This window comes from Grus americana, chromosome 2 (assembly GCF_028858705.1).
Source record: "Grus americana isolate bGruAme1 chromosome 2, bGruAme1.mat, whole genome shotgun sequence".
NCBI classification, from domain to species: Eukaryota; Metazoa; Chordata; class Aves; order Gruiformes; family Gruidae; genus Grus; species Grus americana.
The window spans coordinates 3,215,888-3,237,700 of record NC_072853.1 but is presented as its reverse complement, the minus strand read 5'-3'; the positions used below and the strand labels follow the sequence as shown (position 1 = coordinate 3,237,700).

The following is a 21,813-nucleotide window of genomic DNA, read 5'->3' as shown; positions in this document are numbered from 1 at the left end:
TATTAACTACCTAAGTTGAATAAGTTATTCAGAGGTAAATTCATATTCGGCAGAAAGCTATACAGGCTCTACCAAATCAATAGATACACAACCTGCCCAATACATGATGTTGCATTTATTTAGACGTTATGTAGGGCTGGGACTGGATTGACTTAACTCACCCAAAGTACCCCACCATGGCCACGTGGTCCAATGCAGCCCCATCAGAGATATCAGCTTGTGGCACAGAAATGGTATTTAAACAGCAAAATAAGGACCTCTCTAAGGAGACATGCCCACACTTCTTAATTTTCCAAAGTTGGTGTGCTTGAGGCTGGCTTGGGGTTTGTCATTCTCCACTGCCTGATGAGCAAACACCAAATGTGTTGGTTTATTTTGGTTTGGTTTTTTTTGTTTGTTTCTGGGAAGGACAGAGGGCAACATAAAGATGGAAAGAAAAAGGCAGTGACTGTACTTCAAACAAAAGGATCACAACAATATCTTTTGTGTCCACAGCACCGTTTCAGAAATACCTTGGCATCCATCCTTCTTGAACATCAAAGTACAGGAACATCCCAAAACATGTATTTTCTTGCCACAAAGTTCCCTAGAGTTTTTGCTAGTGGATGCAAAGAGATTCCTCAAGTATGAAAGGATAATTCACACCCAAGGTAACTCAGTGGAGAATTTTCTTTAATAATTTTGTCCCTAGTAATACACACAAGTCCACAAAGTTCAATCATCTCTGTTCAGCAAACCATATCAGAAATTAGACATACAGTAACCTTGACCCACTGCTACAAAACTATCAAATTTTCTTCCTTATAGTGTTGAATCGTATATGGGTTATCACTGTTTGCAAACAGAGGTCAATGCCCCAAAACACCAACCTACAGCAGGAACATTTGTCCCCTTTTTGCACTTTTAACTCAATCACAATTCCTGCTATACCGCAACCAAAATCTATTCTGATAAAATTAGCTCAATCCAATTAAGAGACAAAGTATAGTCCTTAATTAAATGTTCTGATTATTCTGAAGCCCTCTTTTTTTTTTTTTTTTTTGGTTCATCTTAAGTTTAGGCCTGTGGAAGCATACAAATTAGAAAGATTTAAAATGTTCTGGCTTTACTCATTTATTGCTTAAATTTGAGTAACAAGAGTTTCCCAAAAGCATAAAAAGAGAAGTATAAAAAGAAAAATGTGGGATGTTTAACTTATTCAGACCTTTTTGTTCCTTTTTTCATATTTTATTTATAGCACTTATTAAAAAAAAGGGAATAAAAATAGTATGTCTTCTTTTAACTACATGAAGAACATTGAAATACTTTGATAAAGCAAAAATATTCAATTATTTGAAAAAGTTAATGAGTTATTTCCTTTCGCCTACCTATTATTCTATCTAATGGTAAAGCTGATTTTTTTCTGTCTATGACAAATTCCAGTTTCAAGTTTGCATGCACAAAGTAAGTTGTTTTGCTGCAGAACCAAGCTCAATTAAACTACCTCACTACAAACTCTGTTATAGAAGACCCACTAGAAAAAAAAAAAACAAAACCAAAACAAACCCAAAACCAAAACACATTAGCCCTTGAACATTGATTAATTCTTGTCATTTTCATTTGCGGTGGGTTGTACATGGTTGGAGGCCAGGTGCCCACTAAAGCCACTCTACCACTGCTCTCCTCAGCTGGACAGGGGAGAGAAAATATAACAAAAGTTTCGTGGGTCAAGATAAGGACAGGGAGACATCACTCAGAAATTACCATCTCTGGCAAATCAGAATCCCCTTAGGAAAAAATGAAATAATTTAAATTATTACCAATAAAATCAGAGTAGGATAATGAGAAAATAAAACCAAAATCTTACAACACTTTTCCCCCACCCCTCCCTCCTTCCCAGACTCAACTTCAGTCCCCAATTTCTCTCCCTCCTCCTCCCCAGCAGCACAGGGGGACGGGGAATGGGGGTTGTGGTCAGTTCATCACACGTTGTCTCTGCCGCTCCTTCCCCCTCAGGGGGAGGACTCCTCACACTCTGTCCCTGCTCCAGCCTGGGGTCCCTCCCATGGGAGACAGTCCTCCACCAACTTCTCCAATGTGAGTCCTTCCCACAGGCTGCAGTTCTTCATGAACTGCTCCAGCGAGGGTCCTTTCCACTGGGTGCAGTCTTTCAGGAACAGGTCATATAGATTTCTAATTCTTCCTACCACTGATTTCCATTTTCAGAAACACCTAATAATGTCTCCCATGTTTAGTGATGCTGTACAGGCAGCCACGTAAATTAGCATTTCCTTCATCATACTGAGCAATGCACACCACAAGGAATCTGCACTTCCAGCTCACAAGCCCATGATGAGAGAGGGTTACTGACCTCAATCTGCTGAATGGCCTCTTCCCGCTGACGAATGGCCTCCAGATCCTCTTCTGTGATTTCCGACAGCAAGGCTTGTTCCTGGCTCTGGTTCTGCCACATGCCATCTCCTCCGTTAAAGATCTTCTCATCATCAGGTAGGTCAGAGAAGGGGGTCCTAGGGCTCTGCTGAGATGGGAGAATGGAAAGAAAGCAAAGGAAGTGTAATTATTGTTCAGTTTTTCACAGCCTTATTATGGGAAAAGAAAATAGCAATAAAATAGATTGTATAAACAGTGGTGAAAGGAGAAGAGCGAGTTACACGAGAGGAAACATATCAAGTCTTGAAGGAAGTGTTAGAACCTGAAGCCAGATCTCCTGAGCTACAATTCAGCCCCAGCAAGCAGCTTCAGTTTTCTAACAGTTCTGACAGAACAAAACATTTACATGCATCTGGAAAATGACACATTTACCTTGTTGATTTTCCTGCAAATTCTTCTGGAAATAGATACTTTCTCAGGCAGACATAAAGCCTATGCATTTGCCTTGAAGACTTTATGATCCAGCTCGCAACATTCAACATAACAAAGGATGCTATCTTGTCTATTTATGAGATAAACTAAATACAGATTAAAAAAAAGGAAAATCATTATAGTAATGTGACTACATAGTCATCAGTTTGAGCCACTCACAGTTTCATGGTGTTCACTCTATAGTTGACTTGATTTTGCTGACACATCAGATACCATTTTCTAGGTAGCTAGATGTTCATACTGCCTTTGGGAGCTGTGTTTGTATTCAGATCCAGATTAAGAGTCTGTTCATGACCCAGATGTTTCTACACTGCAGGTAGGGCAGAGGTTTAACAAGGTCTTCTCCTCCTCCCAGCCTTTAGCTTCTGTGCCTGAGCTGTTAGGTTCAGTCTAGACTGGACTCAGAAGATGAACCAATACAAGGTTGGCATGGAGAATCAGTAAGCTGAGCTCAAGTCCTAAACTAATAGGTACTGCTGAATACTCGAATCCTAAAACTGTATGAGTATTTCACTTCAAACAATGCACATGGTACTTTAAACTGGCCTTGATCTGAGCTTTGACTCCTAATCAAAAGTTACAATAAAAAAGCAATCCAACTGCTTCGGACACTCTGAAGTTGAAAGAAGAAATGGCAGTCGCTACAGCACATTCTTGACCTGAATGTCCCCAAAGTCCCTGAAAACTACAGGAGAAAACAAGCACAGGAATTCTGGAGGATGTTCAGTTCTCTGAATCTTGACTTATCCAAAGCACAAACACTGGGGATTTACAACAAGATGTGCCTGAGAAATAACGCCCTTTGCTCTTGCTGTGGCTAAGTTTTCAAAGATGTCAAATGCCCTGAATTCCCACAGAGCGGATAGGAACCAAGGGCATCGGGCAGCTTGCTGGAAGGGCACAGTACGACTGGAGAACTGGAAGAACTGGGAGTTCCACTCGAGTGGAAGTTGCAGTGGAAGCAATGCCACATCAGCACAGCAAGAACAAGAAGCTTAACCAAGCACGGATGAGGGAGGCAGAGGAATGAGGAAAAAAAAAAAAGTCACTTAGAACGTGTTTTACTTCTTGTTTGTTTACTTAGAGATCTGCCTCCGAGGAATTGTGAAGGAGGCATAGAGAAATGGGTAATATTTAACTCTTGCAATCACATTTAGACACTCTAGATCGCTAGATTTTGAAGCATATCAGGCTTCTGGAAACTCTTATTTAACTCTTTAACTCTTCTTAAATTCTTTAAAAAGTGTATAATTTCTGCATTTAGAAACTAAAGAATTTTTGCAGTTGCCTAAATCTAGACTTTGCCTTATGAAATTAATTTGTTGTTATCGCTATCATCTAGTTGTAGACGAAGAAAATTATACAATGTAATGAAGGAAGAGGGGTGATGGAAGAAGTAGAGGCATACATAAAAATCAGCAGTAAACAGTCAAGTACTTTTCAAAAATATAAACAGAAGATTAAAATCTTTGACATTAATGTCTTTGTTTCACCTTCTGCTTCCCTGGGATCTGCTATCTACAGAGAAAGGGTGTGTCACAGGAAGGAAATAATCATTTAAAATTAGGTTAAAAATTCATTTACACTTTAAAAGACATATTTTAATAGGCTTAAGATACTCTGGGGGTGTTTTATTCACTAATTATTACGTGCCTTGGACACTAACTTATCTGGTAGAGTGTTTCACTGCCAAAACCATATATTAATGGACTCGCGAAAAAAACCCTTGGGGTATTCTAATGCTTCATTTACAGTGACAGAGGTGTCCTCTCATCTTCACCAGTGGGCTAACTAGGCTATGCAGAGGCAGTTATACTGCACAAGACCACGTAGACTGGAAGAGTGTGAGTGTCTGCCCTCTGAAGACGCAGGAAAACAGTGATCTAATGAAATTCCCGTACTGCGTCACAACACGAATGCTGTGCCACGGACCTAAATGCACGTGAATGGGCGCTTAAAGCCATGCTTTCCTACGTAGATATGCATTTCAATGGAAGATAATAAATTTACAAGTTTTCAAATGTTTCCTGTTCTGATGTGGGAGCACAGGATTAACAGGAGACCCAGCAATATAGCAACCAACTAATTACATCAGTCTATGTAATATCACAGTTGTATCACAAATATTCTCGATCTTGGCCTGTGTCAACTGTATTAGTCATCTTCACTTGTTGATCCTGGTATATGTAAATAACGCAACCCCCCCCCCAAATAATCCAGATAGTGCAATGCAAGTGATTCTGCTCAGTCATCTCTTACAAGAGCCAGCTATTCATGTCTTTAAATAGATAATGGTCTAGACACAGATGTTTTTCTCTAAACAAAGTAGTGCCTTAAGTTAATTTCAGAGCTGCTGAAGGCAATTATGTGATTTTGTATCCTTAACATCTTTCAAGAAAATCCAACCATGGCTGCTGAATGAGTGAGTAAATCAGGAAAGGATGGGATGCAGGGGGCTGAATTTTCCATCCAGACATAAAAATGGCTCCATAGTAACTTTAAATGTAGTCACCATGACCTGCTATCGGGATATGTATCGTGGCTGGCTGTGCTAACAGATTAAAAGTGATTTTGTGTTTGTTGATGGTACAGAGCCCCTCGTTTCTGTGATGAAGTGAACAAGCCCTAGATTTGAAAAAGTGAAGAAATCTAATGACTTTTAATACTTCTGATTGAAAACTGCACATAGGTTGTTTTGTCAGTGGTCTTCATTCACTTTTGAGTTGTGCTCATTGCCATGTCTTACAAAATATTATATTTATAGCAAGAAAAGATATGATGGAGGGCACTCACTGAGCCTCCACGGATAAAGCTCGTTTTGACAATGCCGTGCAAGGGGCCATAACTCCCCATACAAGCATTTCCACATTAAATTTGATTTAGTACCAAATTTTATGCCCTGTGAATCTCTGCATAATTTTCTGTTGGATTTCCTTTCATAAATTGTTAATTGGATGTATTTGAAGTCGTACTTTTGTTGAAATTTGCCTGTCGCAGGTTTTTGTCAGCAGGTATCTATAAACCAAACTCTGCTAGTGAAAAAAATGATAGGAGAGAAAAAATGAGTGTATCTGATATGCTCAGCAGTTCTTTTAAAGCTAAATTCTTAGGACTAAGGGTCATAATATGCTGTTATTCATCATATGTGAAAAATTATGCCCAGGCACAACATCTTTTCTGTTGGATAAAATCATTTCACTAAGATAAAATCGTTGCTGCTTACAACTAGATTTTTTTATCAGATTTATTCTACGAATGGGGAGATTTTACATGCAGCTGCTGATAGAAAAAAAAGGAATAAAAGAAAAAAAAAAAAAAAAAGGTTTTATCTGGATGGTGACAATTTCCACCAGTATCTGTACTTTATCAGCAGTAAAATCTTTGCATCAGAAGCTGCATGTCTGAGGCCCCTCCGAAGATGACCCCCTCCCAGCCCTCACTCCCCATTTGTATATTAGAAGGGTCGGAAGAGAAGCGTTAACCACACAACTTCTTCTCCTTGTACACAGCAATATCACAAGTTTTCCAACCCACGTCACATAAAATCGCCAAGCAAGGGACTGAAATGACCTCTCCTCTAGTTCTCACATGGCCTTTATTCCACCCAGAAGCAGAAATCTAACATGAACTCTAACTAATATAAAACCAACCAGCCTTGACAGTTCATCTTCAGAGAGTTAGGGAATCTCCTGTAGCAGTAAGATGTGTGCTGGTACCACCTCGGTCTTATAGCTCCTTTTTACATCTCTAACTTTAATGATGCCATTTCTGATTGCTCATTACAAGATTGTTCCCTTATCAGAAATTAAGGACATGAAACGTTGACTGGGGATGGATGAGAAATGGCTCTTACCACCAGTGAAATGTTCAGTGGGTTCAAAGGAGAAATTATTTTCCACACCTCATCAAAACGCAAAGATATAGAGAAAAATTATAAGACAGAAAGGGAGGCATACCCTCTGTCCAGCTCTGGTTAGCCAGAAATCAAATAATTAAGGTGCCCAATGTCAGCTGCAGTGAGACGGTCCTCTCACAGTCTCTCCAAAAAGAATTGTAGAAGTTGATGTAAATAATTAAAATTCATTGGAGCTGGATTTACAGATTGTCCATCAGATGAATAATGACACACTACAGGGACAAGAGGATGAAGGGCTGAGGAAGACATTGACACACATCTACCTTCAACTTTGGCATGAAGGAGGTTGAAGAGGAGACTTAATTGAGCTCAGTAACTGAAATTAGACGTGAACCCATTTCTACACCATCACCATCCACTCTGACTTCAACCAGGAGCTGTGTCCTGGAGAGGAGGGTTTCATTTCTGACTGTGTGTGAAAACATGGCAAGAGGATACTAATGGAGCATCTTAGGACACATGTGACAGAGCTGTTGGTACCATCAACGTGGGGAAGGTGAGTCTCCTAACTGGACTGAAAACCTAATTTGGGAGAATGAGAAGGAACACAAGTAAATTTTTCCGACAACTTCTCCACTCACGTGCACATTTCAAGCAGTTGGAGTTGTCCTGATCATCACTTGGTTGTAAGACACTTGAGGCTGCCTTGATATGTACAGCACAGTTCATAAATTCATTGTTACCTCCAAGTTTATATGAACACAGGTAAAAGAAGTCTCACTCACATAAGCTGAATTTGTACTACATACTGCAGGTTGTTCCAAGGAAATCTTTTGCAACCATGAAAATAGAGTATTTTAGAGGTCTTACAGGACTCAGGTAGTAAAGCAAGGAAGGTTGCTCTGTCTTCTCCAATCTCCAGAAGCCTCCTGCACCCCTAGCAGGGATATGGCCAGCTGAAGCAGTAATCAACACACCTCCCACAAACTATCTCACCTCATTGGGTAACATTTTGGCTCTGGCTTTCACACAAAATGCAAATGCAGAGATGTTTATCTCTTGCTTTATAGTATGTATAGACATATAAACAGCCAGGCTACACTTTATGAGGATATCCTATTCTCACTAGCATCTAGGCTCAGAGATTCACATTTTATTGCATGTAGAATAATGAGGCCGGAGTGCCTGCATTAAAGATCAATAAAATACTTTACATTGAGGGCCGCTGTGCAGAATACTGCCGTAGTTACGCTGCTGCCTGTGCCTGACATATTTTTAACAGCACGTTGGCACTGCAAGCTGTCCGGGACCAAAATGGCACGGAGCAGCCAGGTTGGTCTGCCTATCTACAATGTACAGGTAGGTTAAGAAGACAGATAAATCGGATTAGATGATCTCTCTCAAACCATCCTTCCAAAACAACTAACCTTGCAGACTCAATATGATTTAGAGCTGTATCTTGCCAAGCAAAAGCCCAAAGCAATTACAGGTAGAAAGGCCTCAGGCAGGCACAGAACAAGCAGCCTGGGACTTCTAAATCTTTTAGAGGAGTGAAATAGTGATATTACAACTTTGCATTATCTTTCCCACACAGAAGATCGCAGCAGTGATTGGTAATCTGAGCTTTGTTATCTTACGAGAGGCGCTTCCCACAACAGGGAAGCACAGATTAACCATTGTTTGCTCTTCCCTTTCACTCAAACACAGGCACATTTAAAACTATTGTAATGGATACAAATTTTAAGCTGGCTATTTTCAGTCCTGCCTGTATGCATCACTAACACAGGCAAACAGAGAAATGCATTCAGCATTTTCTTCAAGTTATGTAAATCTGATTACTCTGCACCAATGTAGCATGAGAAAAAAACAGCATGGGGAAATTAGCATAAAGGAAAGGATTGAAGTGCATTTTTATTTAAATTAACTAGAATCTCTCATGTGTTTCTGTCTTCATTCTTGATCAAGTTGTTTACTTTTGAATGATGTGAACCTGAAATTGAGCAAGAAAATCACCATTTCTACCGGCTTCCTGCTACGGAATCTGCAAGAAATTACTAGTTTTAGGGAAAATGTAATAGCAGAAACTATTTTGCTAGTTCTTTTTTCAGCATTTATAAATTTAATCGTTCAATTCTCTGCAGTCGTGAAGACTAAGAAAACCCATTTAGTTTCCTGGAACTAGAAGAGACTTAGTAACAGTGTACCTAGTTCATACCTCCTACTGTTTTCTTCTTCTTTATTTTTCCTTCAAGACTTTATTACTTCACCAAATTCATTCTGAGCAATCCTGACCTCATCACCTAGGGCTTCTCCAGTTCAGAGTCGATCTTACTGTACTCAGGGTGAGAGAATTAAATGACACGTCTGTGGCAGATGAAGAAAAAAGAAAATAAGCCAGGGGCCTGAGGTTTAGCTCTCTGATAACCAATGTGCTTTTAAGAAGCACAGAATATTTTCACCCCAAGGTGAAGACCAAATTTAGGAGGAATGGCCGTCCTACCAGGTGGTAGGGGCTGACACTGATATTTTGCTCATGGAGATCATCAGTTTTTAGGGCAAACTTCAGTTGATCATGAGGGCTACATTTTCTCATGTGTTTTCACCCTGCATAATTCTTACAGGTACCCCATAAGGGAAATAAGGAGCAGTTTGTTCTGTTCCTATTTCCTACCCTTCTCCTTTTTTTTCTCTTGATTTGGCAATTTTATCTACCATGCAAATAGATGGTCCCTTGGCAATGTGAGTGAAATGAAACAGCAACAGTGAAAAAAGGTATAAATTTTCCCTCTCTGTAATCTAACATCCTTTTCAAAGTCCATTTCATTGAAGGACTTAAGTCTGATCACACGTCTCCAAATCCATTTTTCTCAAAGCCAACTGAATGTGCTATCACTAGTTTCAGGTGGCATCTCTATACATGCAAAGCAAGTGGATAAATGCTCCTTTAAGATTGTCACAAACGAGAGCATTCACCAGGATTTTTACAGCATCACATCACATTTCTGAAGCTGTTTGTGCCCTTTCCCTAGCTGTCTGAATTATATTCTTAACAATTCTCCATCTCTGAAGAACTCTGCTGCTGGCATCGTATTTTGGCTGGCACTGCTAGCTGAGAGCTGTACTGTACGTCTTCCCTGGATCCTGATACTACGCAGAAAACTCCCTTGCTTGCAGCTCCCTCGCTGAACATCTGAAGCACCCGGCATTTGTGTAAATGGACCACGCTTGCAAGAGCTCACAGACACATCAAGACTGTCTAGAAAGAACCATGTTGTCTCTGCCTCCTGACGTATGTGCCACACAGCTGGTGAGCAAGTCCCTGCTAGAAAGGCAAACAAGGAGAATGAGTCATTGGCTCACTTGTTAACACCTGTCTACTGCAAAAAAAAAAGTGAGAAGTCTTTTTCCTAGGTTCACATGGAGGCAAGAACTGAATTCAGCTTGCTTTCCTGCATCAGAGACAACCCCTAGCACGGGCCCAGTGCCACTGCGTAGTGTGGATCAGTGGAAAAATAGGAAGATGCTGGAAATAAAAAGTATGTGTGTTTTCTTTCAAGAAATCGACTGCTTTTGTCCTACATGGAAGGTATGAAAATGGGGAGACTTTCTGAATCCTAGTAGCTGCTATGCAGAATGGAACGTTTGAATTTGCATGTTAGTGGCAAAACCAGAGTACGTTTTTATGACACACACTTTGGAGGAGAGTCGCTCCTGTTAATCCTCATCTCCTTCTCAGGTTTTTTTTTGGAGCACTCAGCCACTTTTTTTCAGAAACGTGGTTGACTCCCACAAAACCTCTTTGGCAGCAATCTTTTAATATCTTTTCGTTACTGGCCTTTGGCAGGGTTTCAGTGGATTGCTCAGTGTCCAAGCAAATGTTCATAGCCTGGTATTGAGGAACACTCTAATTTAGTGACTTCTCTACAAAACATCTGTCCATTTCACAGCCCCTGCACTGTCTGTGTTCACAACACTTAGCTAATGCCCAAAAGCCTGATCCAAAATTAGGACAAAAATTAAAGGCTGTTTTGCACCACCCATCTGGAGGAGCATCACTGAACTTTATGAGGGTAGGTGGTCAGTTGATGAGGATGGGGATGGAGAGACAAGACAAAGGTCCTGCCTCTTTGCGAGAATGGGGTCTGCCTTTGTGGGACAGGATGAGAAAAGTGGGGGATGAGCTTGGAGTGGCAGGATGGGACAACACCTGTTCACCCCATGACAGCTTCTAGCAGCACCCATGGAAAAGCTCCAGCTCAGATGATAACATCAACATTGTACTGAGAAAACAGCAAGATGCTGCAGCACAGAAATGACTAACTTTGCACTGGGACAACAGCAATGCCTCTGCAGGCACACATAACCTATTTTCAGACAGGCTTTTCTCAGTAGCCTTCTATTATCTATCAGATTTTACCATAAGGAATCAAGGCATAAATGGTCTGTCTTCTATTGCAAAGGATGCTCCGTCCTTTGGTCCAGTTCACAGCAAATTCTTTTCAGCATTAACTCAGAACAAAATAGGGGAGTTGTCGCAGGCTGGTAACCTGAAAACGTTAAGTCAAAGCAATTTACTTAAAATGAGCAAGCAAAAGAGTCAGAGGCAGGCAGAGTCCATCAGAGTAATTAATTGGTGAGTCCCATGTGGCATCTCCACCTGAGAAAGCAACCTCTTGATTGAGAGAAAATCAAGCCAGTGGAGTCTAGGGCAGGATTTGTCCCATCCGAAATTGCTACTCCAAGTAAGCGTGAAGTCAGCAGCACACACTGCGTGGCATAGCATCAGCAGAGCAACCTAACAGATCAAAACCAGAAGCTGGGAAGTTCAACAAGGTGTCTTTGACAGACCCTTCATATGTGCACAGCAGTGATGGGAGAAGAGGGAACAAAAGTTCACATTTCCTCAATGCCATGTAAACCTTTTTTTTTTTTTAATTTACCTCTAAATTTGCTACAATAAAGCCTATTGATTCGAGTCTGATTGCAGGCAGCTGCTTGTTAGGTATTACACTAATACTACACACAAAACCTTAATTGCTTTTCTTCAGGACATTTTTGGTTTTAATTAAAATACAAACAAAGGTAATAAAAGTGCTAAAAAGATACAAAATGACAGACATCTGCAGTGAAACAAAAGACACCAACTGAATCAAAATTAAAATACTGAAAATCTAATTTGGGACTATCTAGCAGCGCTGCTATCCAGCAGGCTGTGCTGGATCAGTGACATGACCTGTGGTCAACCTCTGGTGAACCTATTCGGAATGGCCAGACAGCATGTAAAGGGCTCGCCCTGGCTTCTCTTTTCAGTAAGTTCGATGAAAACTTTCTATCTCTAGGGAGATCTAATTAGACTGAGCTTTTTAACCAGAACTGGACAGAACTGAAGCTGTCATGAACATCTCAAATAAAGTGAGATTTAGGAAAGCAAAGATACCATGAAGATGATGGAGGAAGTAATCAATAACAAAGAGTAGATAATTATAGAATCATAGAATGGTTTGGGTTGGAAGGGACCTCAAAGACCATCTAGTCCCAACCCCCCTGCCATGGGCAGGGACACCCTCCACTAGACCACGTTGCCCAAAGCCCCATCCAACCTGGCTTTGAACACTTCCAGGGATCCACGGGCATCCACAACTTCTCTGGGCAACCTGTGCCAGTGCCTCACCACCCTCACAGTCAAGAATTTCTTCCTAACATCTAATCTAAATCGACCCTTTTTTTTCCATAAACCTAGAAATCAAAATAGGGCTTTAGCAAGACCAAGCAGCTTTTTTCCAATGTTTCTTGCTGTTTCTGTGTGCTTGCTACCAAACTTTTTTCTTTTGTTTACTTTCCCTCCAAACATAATACGTTCCAGCTCATGGGACACAATCTTCCAATTGGCAGTGCTGAGAGGAAAGGAAGATACTTGGAAATTAGCATTTGATTCTTGTAGTTGTATTCTTAAGTGTATAATTATGGTACAGCACTGCACAACAGAGCCTATTTAGACAGGGGCTTTTGCAGTCAACAGGACTGTGGCATTTGTTCCTGAAGACATACATTCAGTGAAATAAAGATCACATTTTCAGCTAAATTCATGAAATGGTTGCTATCCCTCTAAGAGCGCTTCCTCTTTGGAAGGACTTTTCCCCATTCCTCCTACCTGTCCTAGACACATCCATGCCAGAGGAGATGAGTCTGGTTCTTTCTTCTGACCAGTGATAGTCCTTGTCTAACATAGTCTAATCTCTCAAACTGTAAATAACCTTTAAAAAAAATTAAATTCAGCTGAAGGGAGTTTAATGCTTGCCCTGATTTTTGTGTGCTGTGACATCAAGGAGCGACATGGATCTGAAGACGCTGATTTACCAAAAATATTTAGCAACCAGTCAACTCAAGAAAAATTAAGAGTGACAACTTGAATTGCAAGTCAAATGAAGTCAGGATATTTACTGGCTTAAAGAAAAACACAAGAACAGCAGCAAGAAAACTACATTTTTCCTCAAGAATGATGATCTAGTTATTACAGATCTAGACAATGTCTCAAGAAAGAGAAAATAAAGATATTAGGTAAATTCAGTCACAAACGTGTATTTGTGACCAAAATGCCTGCAAAGAGAAATAATGAAAATGCGAAGCGTATACATTGCTAAAGGGAACAAAATCTTGTTTCTGAATTAGTTTGTCCAGGGAGAATTAAATAGGAAGATTTCGGCAGTTTGCTCATTTATCCTCTATGAGTTCTTTATAGGGCAAGATGAAGTGAATTTAACCTTCCAAAGAGTGACAAGAAATAGGAAGTGCCAGCAAAGGAAAGCAATGCAGACCAGCTTTATTATCCTCATGTGCTCCATGCTGTCTCTGTGATATACGTTTACAGAGATGCTAACCTTTCTCTAGCTCAAGCATTCAGTCCCATACTGCGCGATTAGCATACAGGCTTGATGAAGGCTTTCATGAGGATTGAAAAGCTACCTAAAATGTTTGCAAAATAAAACATTCAGGGAAAGGATTAAGATAAAAAAACGCTGAAAGGTTTTCAGCTCAGCACCTCTGGAACATGACATGTAACAAAATTGCCCAAAATCTGTGCATTCTGCCAGTGAACATCAAGACAATGTCTCAACTGTGTCAGAGGCAGGAGAAGCCGCAGTTAAATATTCAGATAATTTCTACCACACATTTTTATTGGACCATTATTATTTATTTCATTTATGTTTTAACTGTGCTATTGACTTTCCACACTGATGGGGCATTAACCATCCACACAACTGTTCTTTATTAGCTTTAGCACTTAACCTACATGTTTCTTCCCTAACATCAGGCCATTCTGGCTTCTATCATTTAGCATGGTGAATAATTCACCCAATCTTCATTTATATTTTCACCTTGAAAGTATTTATAAACTGTAATCACGTCTCTATTGATACTTTCTTCTATACTACTTAATTTAGCTCCCTCATTTTCTCATCTGATGTTTATAGACTATACCTCGTTATTTTACCTGCCCTGTTTGCATTCTTTTTTATTTTCTCTGTATATACCAATACCCTTCTCAAGCCATTAACTCCAAGACTTCATCGCTTGTGCCATAAAATTACATTTCTGTTGGAAACTTTCACCCAAACACAGGAGAAATTTTGTCACATGTTAAAGTCTGTTCTGAAAAATGCTGTATGGGGGGTGGGTTGGTCGGTTGGTTGATTGGTTGCCTCTTGGTAATTTTCCTAACTATCCAACCTAGTCTCAGAGGGCTCAAAATCTGGACACTTTCCATTCATACAGTAATAAAGGATAAATTAACAGGACATACTCACTGAATTAAAATCTTATTTCACTTCTTAAAATAGACCTCTGGTTCCAAAACAACACTGAAATAGGATCCTCTTAGTAGAAAGACAGCACCTTTCTGCTATTTCATAAAATCACAGAATCATAGAATGGTTTGGGTTGGAAGGGACCTCAAAGATCATCTAGTTCCAACCCCCCTGCCATGGGCAGGGACACCCGCCACCAGACCACATTGCCCAAAGACCCATCCAACCTGGCCTTGAACACTTCCAGGGATCCAGGGGCATCCACAGCCTCTCTGGGCAACCTGTTCCAGGGCCTCACCACCCTCACAGGGAAGAATTTCTTTCTAATATCTAATCCAAATCTACCCTTCTTCAGTTTAAACCCATTACCCCTTGTCCTGTCACTCCATGCCCTTGTAAACAGTCCCTCTCTACATTTCTTGTAGGCCCCTTCAGGTACTGGAAGGCTTCTGTAAAATCTCCCCGCAGCCTTCTCTTCTCCAGGCTGAACAACCCCAACTCTCTCAGCCTGTCTTCATAGGAGAGGTGCTCCAGCCCTCTCATCATCTTCGTGGCCTCCTCTGGACTTGCTCCTTCTTGTCCTGGGGCCCCCAGAGCTGGACGCAGTACTCCAGGTGGGATCTCAGGAGAGCAGAGTAGAGGGGCAGGATCACTTCCCTCGGCCTGCTGGTCACACCACTTTTGATGCAGCCCAGGACACAGTTGGCTTTCTGGGCTGCAAGCGCACACTGCTGGCTCATGTTGAGCTTTTAATCAGCCAACACCCCAAGTCCTTTTCCCCAGGGCTGCTTTCAATCCATTCTCCACCCAGTCTGTAGTTGTGCTTGGGACTGCCCTGACTGATGTGCAGGACCTTGACCTTTTTGAACTTCATGAGGTTCACATGGACCCACCTCTCAAGCCTGTCAAGGCGACTCTGTATTTCTTTGGAGACTAGATTACACCTCAAGCTTCATAATGCCTTATGAAATAACTACTTATTACTCAAAATGCTCTCTTTTTTTTCACTTACTCTATTTGCAAATCAGGACCTATGGTCTTAGCAATGAGCTGCTCCATGTCATACAGCACGTGTGTGCATGCAGTGGTGCACAATATTTTCTAACATATAACGCAATGTGCCTTGGTGCTCCTTTGTGTATGTGGAGATTAGCTTTTTATCACATAACCTAAGACTTTGCACTGCACAAGAAGCTCCTCACTAACACATATGGGCGTGCATACGGGTGCAGGCACAAGCTCATTGGCACTGTCTCCTCTCTCTGTCTAAGGAGTTATGAATGTTTGTGGGACAAAGGGACCACAGGAAGGGTGTTTGCATGGAATTGATTTCCTTCTGCTCCCTGACTACTCGAAACAGCAAAGAGGGCTTCTCCAGTGGGTAATTCAACCCAACAAAGTTATATCTGCTTCATTTTCTTTTTGCCTTTTCTCCATTGACCTTCTAAGGAGCTATACATTGCTAATAGAGTCAAGAAGCTATATGCTGTTAATAGAGTTACCTAAAGTTAGATGCAAGTTTCTTCGATCAGATATCAAGTGTCCCATTCAGTGCACTGTGAGAAAGATGGATAAATAAGGCAGATGTTGGTTCAGGACTGAAGGTATGGACATGTAGTTGGGTTCCCTCTTAACTAATTTGACATGTTTACACGGTAGATACCTTCATCTGAACTCAGCCAAACTGAACTGCCAGAAATCCACTTCACCAAGCTTTACATACCCATAATGGAAGCACTGACCTCTGAGTTCCTTAGTAAGACTCTCATTATATTCAATGGAGACATAAAGTCAACGGAGATAAGAGCCCTGTTCTCCTGATTAAAAAGACTGACGGCTACTTAACATGAGATTGTGTTGTAGACTATAAAGGGAGCCTTGAATGTCAGGCTCAGAAGTAGAGACCTACAGTTCACATGCCCCGGTGTGGCCAAGGGAGACTATAGAAAAAAAGAATAAAAACCCCAAAACAATAATAATAAAAAAACCCCACCACCAAAAACCCCACAGTCAATATATAATTGCTCTTTTTCCCCTAGAGATTCATCAGACTTAGTTCAGGTGAGTAGTGTCTCTTTCTCTCCACTGATTGTAGAAAAAGTCTTGTTTGCCTTCAGAGGTACAAATCTATGCTGTGGAAATATTAACAGAGATTCCTTAAACACAGATGGTTTGAGATCCCGCTAGATCTATCCAGTACTGGACAAGGACAGTAACGCAAGACAGATCTGGGGTGGTGCCCTAGAAACTGCCTGGATTCCCTCTTCATAGAGAAATCCTGTCTTCCCCGACATGGCACATTTAAGAGTAGAAAACACGTTTGCAGTTATCTGGGCAGCATAACCAGTAAGTGACAAAACCACCACTGTTTTACTGATGTGCGGTTTGTTAATTTGTGTTTCACACAGAATGACCTTCTATCTCACCACACGGAAGGCTGAACCATATGAAATACTGAATTTCTTTTGACAAGTTTCATCCAGCTGGTGAGATCTGGAGGCAACCAACATCTCCCCCACAGACCAGGTCCTTAATAATACCATGAGGATACAAAGTGATCTAAGCTATATATTCACACTGTATGAGATCACACTGCATCAAAACTTTGATAGATGCCTCTGCTATTTGCTCATCCTTAAGGAGCAATGACCCGAACATTAGCATGTCTAGTAAATTGTTCTAATGTGTGGTGAAAGGGGACTAATGGATACAGTAATTGATTGTTTGATGGATAGCTGGGGAGCCCTTTGATTATGAGTTTTTGCTACGGTCCAAGACATTTTCATTCTCCAGTTAACCCAGAGCTGATTGCTCGCATGAATTATCTCCGTCTCTGCCTGCAAATATCATTATCTTAATAAATATTTCATTAGAAACAAACTAGTGGTGGGGAGAGGAGAAAGCAGATGCTCATTGCTGTGTCTTTTGAAGACGTTACAGAGTCTACAGAAGAGACACAGAAATTATCCATGAAATGTGCTCAGGTCAGACAAGAGGTCTTTGCTTCTCCAGGATTTAGTGCTGAGAACAAAGCAAGAGGCAGGAAGAAGTCTGAAGGTCAATTTAAATCAGTCAAGAGAGGCCAAATATGGACCAAGAAGGAGGTACTGCAGTGAGAAAGCCACTGTGCTAAAGTTGGCTTCCTCAGAAATTCCACTTTCCTCTTTCCCAAGCTCCAGGCTGAGCTTTCATGTTACAACACGGAGAGACCCTGACCAAGACAAAGAATATCAGCAAGAAAACAGAGTTATAATTCCTGGGATTTAGTTGTTGAGGCTTGACTTTTGATCCTATTGAAGCTTATGGCAAAATTCTCATGCATATCAGTGGGGTCTTTTTTGATCCTTTATCTTCCCATGATGATTCCTCACAAGTTAGTTACCATCTCTGTTTAGCTTTATGATATTTAACTATTTATTCAAAACACTTGCACTGAACCCGTTAGTTTCATTTCAGCTGCTTACTCTTCAGCACAGCATACAACTCTACTTTTGAGTTACAAAGGTTGCTACTCTCCTCTCCAAATAGTCTACCCTGTTCTCCTAAAGGACAGTGTAGAAACCAGGCAGAAGTGGAATCAATGGAAAACAGACTTTGTTTTGCCATTCAGACTCCCAATCCCACATTAACCCTGTTTCATATCCCTTCAAATTTTCAAATATGAAGAGAGTGACGTTTGCAGAGAACACTTTGGATCTCCACATGCTCCACTGAGAAAAGGAACTTCATGAACTAAGCTTGAGTCAGAAGTAGTTTGCTACAACATAGAAAGGAGTCACTACACAAGCTAATCCCAATTCATTTCAGCAGCACACACTTAATATGCTGAAAACTGCTGCAGTTTTTAAATCCTCTTTTATTGAAAAATTGTTGATGAGCAAATTACATAATGTTCCCTATTACTCTGCACCCTGTGTACATCCCCTGGGCACTGAGACACTCTTATCTTGTTTTCCTAGCTGTTCCTTGAGTATATTTGTATTGTTAGTCTCACAATAGGTAACATCATGTCAATAAGCACAATTTAAACATTAATAGTATGGTTACGGGCAGAAATGCAACTGATCTTATCACATGCTATAAAAGGGGTACACATGTCAAGGAAATGGATTCAATGCTCTTCCCTCTCAGTTCTTTGCCAAAACTTCTACAGAGGCGAATGGCATGAGCAAAAGATGGGGGAGAAGGAGAGACAGTGACAGAGGAAGAGAGACAATTAACCAAAAAGTGAGAATGAAAAACACTGAAGATGCTCAGAAAGGGGAAGTGTGGGACAAAAAGGAAAGAAAGCATGGAAGTGAATTGAAAGCAAGCCAAAGGCAGGTCCAGGATGCTTCCAAAATGCACAGATCTCCCACTCAAGTAAGACAGGATCTGAGATAGGACCACCTGCAGATCTTCCTCACAGGGAATGAAACCCTCAGGAGTGCTGACATATTTCAGAAGCAATGTTGGGAGAAGGAATGCAAGGAATCTTTCCAAAACCAGTGTAGCCATCAGGGAAGCCTAATTACTGTCCTTGCTCTGTGGTTACCATACGAAAGTCAGCTATTGGGGAGTAAAGTCCACAGTGCTGAGCAGCAAATTCCATTTATAGATAGAAATTTCTGTCTTCTCCTTGAGAAGTATTTACCGCTAATCTCTGAAGTTAAATCAACATCCTGCCCACCTTCTGGAAAGGAAACTTTCTTGCCACGGGAGACTTTTAGTAACAGAGATTAAAATAAAAAAAAGGTAAAAGAAAAGCATTGCAAAAAACTCTCTTTCCAGGTAAATACTAAACTCTCTACTGATCTGAGATTAGACTGAGTGAGGAAGTTGTTGGCACAGTTAATGCTGGACATATATATCTCCATACCAAATTGTGGAAGCTGACTGAGTCCATAAAATCACTGCATAATTTATCATAATTGTTAGGCCGCACACTGACTTTCTCCATGGAAAGCGCTCTACGAACCACTGACACTGCCTGATGAGAGAGGTGACACTTTCCATCCGTAAAGGAGCATCGATCTGGCTCAGCATTTGAAAGTCCCTGATGGGTTTACATTACCTTTCTGCTGGAGTCTTTCTATTTGATTCCACTGCCCATGCTTTTACCCCCGCTGCTGCTTAGCTCAAACACAGCTGTGCTAATATACCAAGGCCACATATCTAACCCATACTGTTTTCATCTCTTTTTGGGTCTCATTTGGCAAAGAGAAGGGGCGAGACCAGTATGATCATAACTAAGAAACAAGCCCTTGAGGTATGTCCTGGGCCAGTTTTCCAAGGATGTCAACACGTGCTTTAATTTTGTAGGAAACTACCTTTGGCTTAGTTTTACAAAAGGGTCTAAACATTGGGTACCACCCAAAGTCTCGGGAGTTTTTCCAAGAGGAGTCACGTTACTTCTGTTGTCCTGGATAAGTGTCATTACTGATAATTCCATCCTGCTATCCAAAACATGTCTATTGGATTGTAGTGACGATGGTATTCTTCTCCTCTAGTCTCATCCTGTCTCCTCAGAAAATGTTGACTTTCTCAGAAAGAAATTTGAGCCCTTCCACCTTGACTTATTCTAAATATGCCTGGTAGGTCTCATGAGTAATGTACCTACACAAAGTGATCTCAGAAAATGTATGGATTGTGCAGAAACATAAATTTGACTGAACAAGTGATGAATAAAGTGCAGAGCAACATCCTCAGATTTTGGGCAAAGAATATATAATCATTCAGTTGTATTTGCGAAACATGTCAGGCTCTGTCAGAAAGAAGGGTTATAAATAAATGTGAGGTAGATACTTTAATAATGCTATTTCATATACATGTAATAATGAACTTTAATTATTTCTTTGGGTTTCTTTCTTCTTTTACTGTAGCAGATGAGTCAAGCCCAGATGTGTAATGAAACTGATACTGGCATCACAGCATTTTCTTTAGATGTAGCTGAAAGAGCTCTACAGATCAGCTGCCAAATCATTTCTTCTCCTGTGGGGTTTCCTTCATGCATCTCACGCAGAATTTGGTTCTCCCACATATGGCATGAGTGAATCACAGTGCAAGGATTTTTCCTGATGGAAAAGATTTTGCAGATGAGGTCTTCTCACAGCACTTGTCCTGCAATGAAGCCAAAGTCATCTTCCTCATACTCAGTGGAGCAACTAGATGCCATGGTATGTAGGGATATTCATGTATATCTTTGCATAAGGAACCTATGAAAGCTAATTTAGCGTATCACCAAATATTTGCACCAGGGAACAAGGAGGTTGATTTGTTTCCTTCTGTGATGCTGGGAATTAACAGAAGATATCAAAAGGAAAGCTTAGAGATGTTAAATATAATGATGTTGGATAAATGTGAAATACCTCACTCATTCCTTGGCTCTTCAGTAGAAACTCAGGGAAATGAACAGATCAGTGCAGCACATCACTGCTTTTGCAAAATGCCTTCCTGTCAACATCTACAATGACTACATGACTTTCATAAAGAAGAAGTCATATGAGGTGATTCTCACTGAAATACTTTTATTCTCCCTTCCATCTTCCCTGCTCTGAAAGCAAGGCCAATGGCAACACAACCCTACTGAAAGCAACAGGATATGTTCCTCAGATCCCCACACCATGAAGACACCATGGCCCTGTTCCTCTACTCTCATAGACAGGAGCTTTCAAACTCATTGAGGGGCTACACAAAAGTATCTGACCATGTCTTCCAATCCCAAACCTAATATTCCAGTGTTAAAGAGTGGATAAACAAGCCCATGAAACACATGAACTCTGCAGATGCCTTGTATGTCAAAAGTCCTTGTTTTTGACAGCTATTCAGCCTGTTCCTTTTTGTACACACCTCCAGACACACCAATCCTATTTCCTTCTGAGCATCATGAAAAACATCCAAAACAAAAAAAATAAAAAACCCCAACATATAACAAAGCCAATAAACCATGGCATAGGTGACTCTGGGAACAAACACTTTGTGTTTACAACAGTGACAAAGTGAAATCTGCTGAGCTCAGTATAACTTGCTGCATGACCTACAATCTCCATCCTACCTCTGACTTTTCTGTAAAAAGAGGATGGGTTCTTCCCCCTACAGAGATGAAATATTTTAATTTCCAAAGTGTTTCAGATCTGCAGGGCTGTCTACTAAAATTCAGCGCTGGAAGAGTTTCCCAAGCTCATCTCCCCCATATTTCATAACAAGCCTTAAATACAAACATCTGCCTGTAAACAAACAATCCTAATAAAGTATTAAAAAACAAAACAAAACAAAACAAACCCCAAACCAACCACAAGCACCACACCACAC

General features: G+C 40.7%; 1 protein-coding gene across 11 annotated transcripts in view; it reads right to left on the bottom strand.

Annotated features, from left to right (window-relative positions):
* The window catches only part of TSNARE1 (t-SNARE domain containing 1), a 498,360-nt gene that overhangs the window by 236,841 nt on the left and 239,706 nt on the right, over positions 1 to 21,813 (bottom strand). For 8 of the 11 annotated variants that reach the window (XM_054816241.1, XM_054816243.1, XM_054816239.1 and 5 more), the window contains one exon: positions 2,351 to 2,518. In XM_054816241.1, the coding sequence (XP_054672216.1) occupies positions 2,351 to 2,518 (168 nt within the window). The remainder of the gene's footprint in view (positions 1 to 2,350; positions 2,519 to 21,813) is intronic. The other 3 variants (XM_054816249.1, XM_054816248.1, XM_054816250.1) reach the window with 1 other exon arrangement.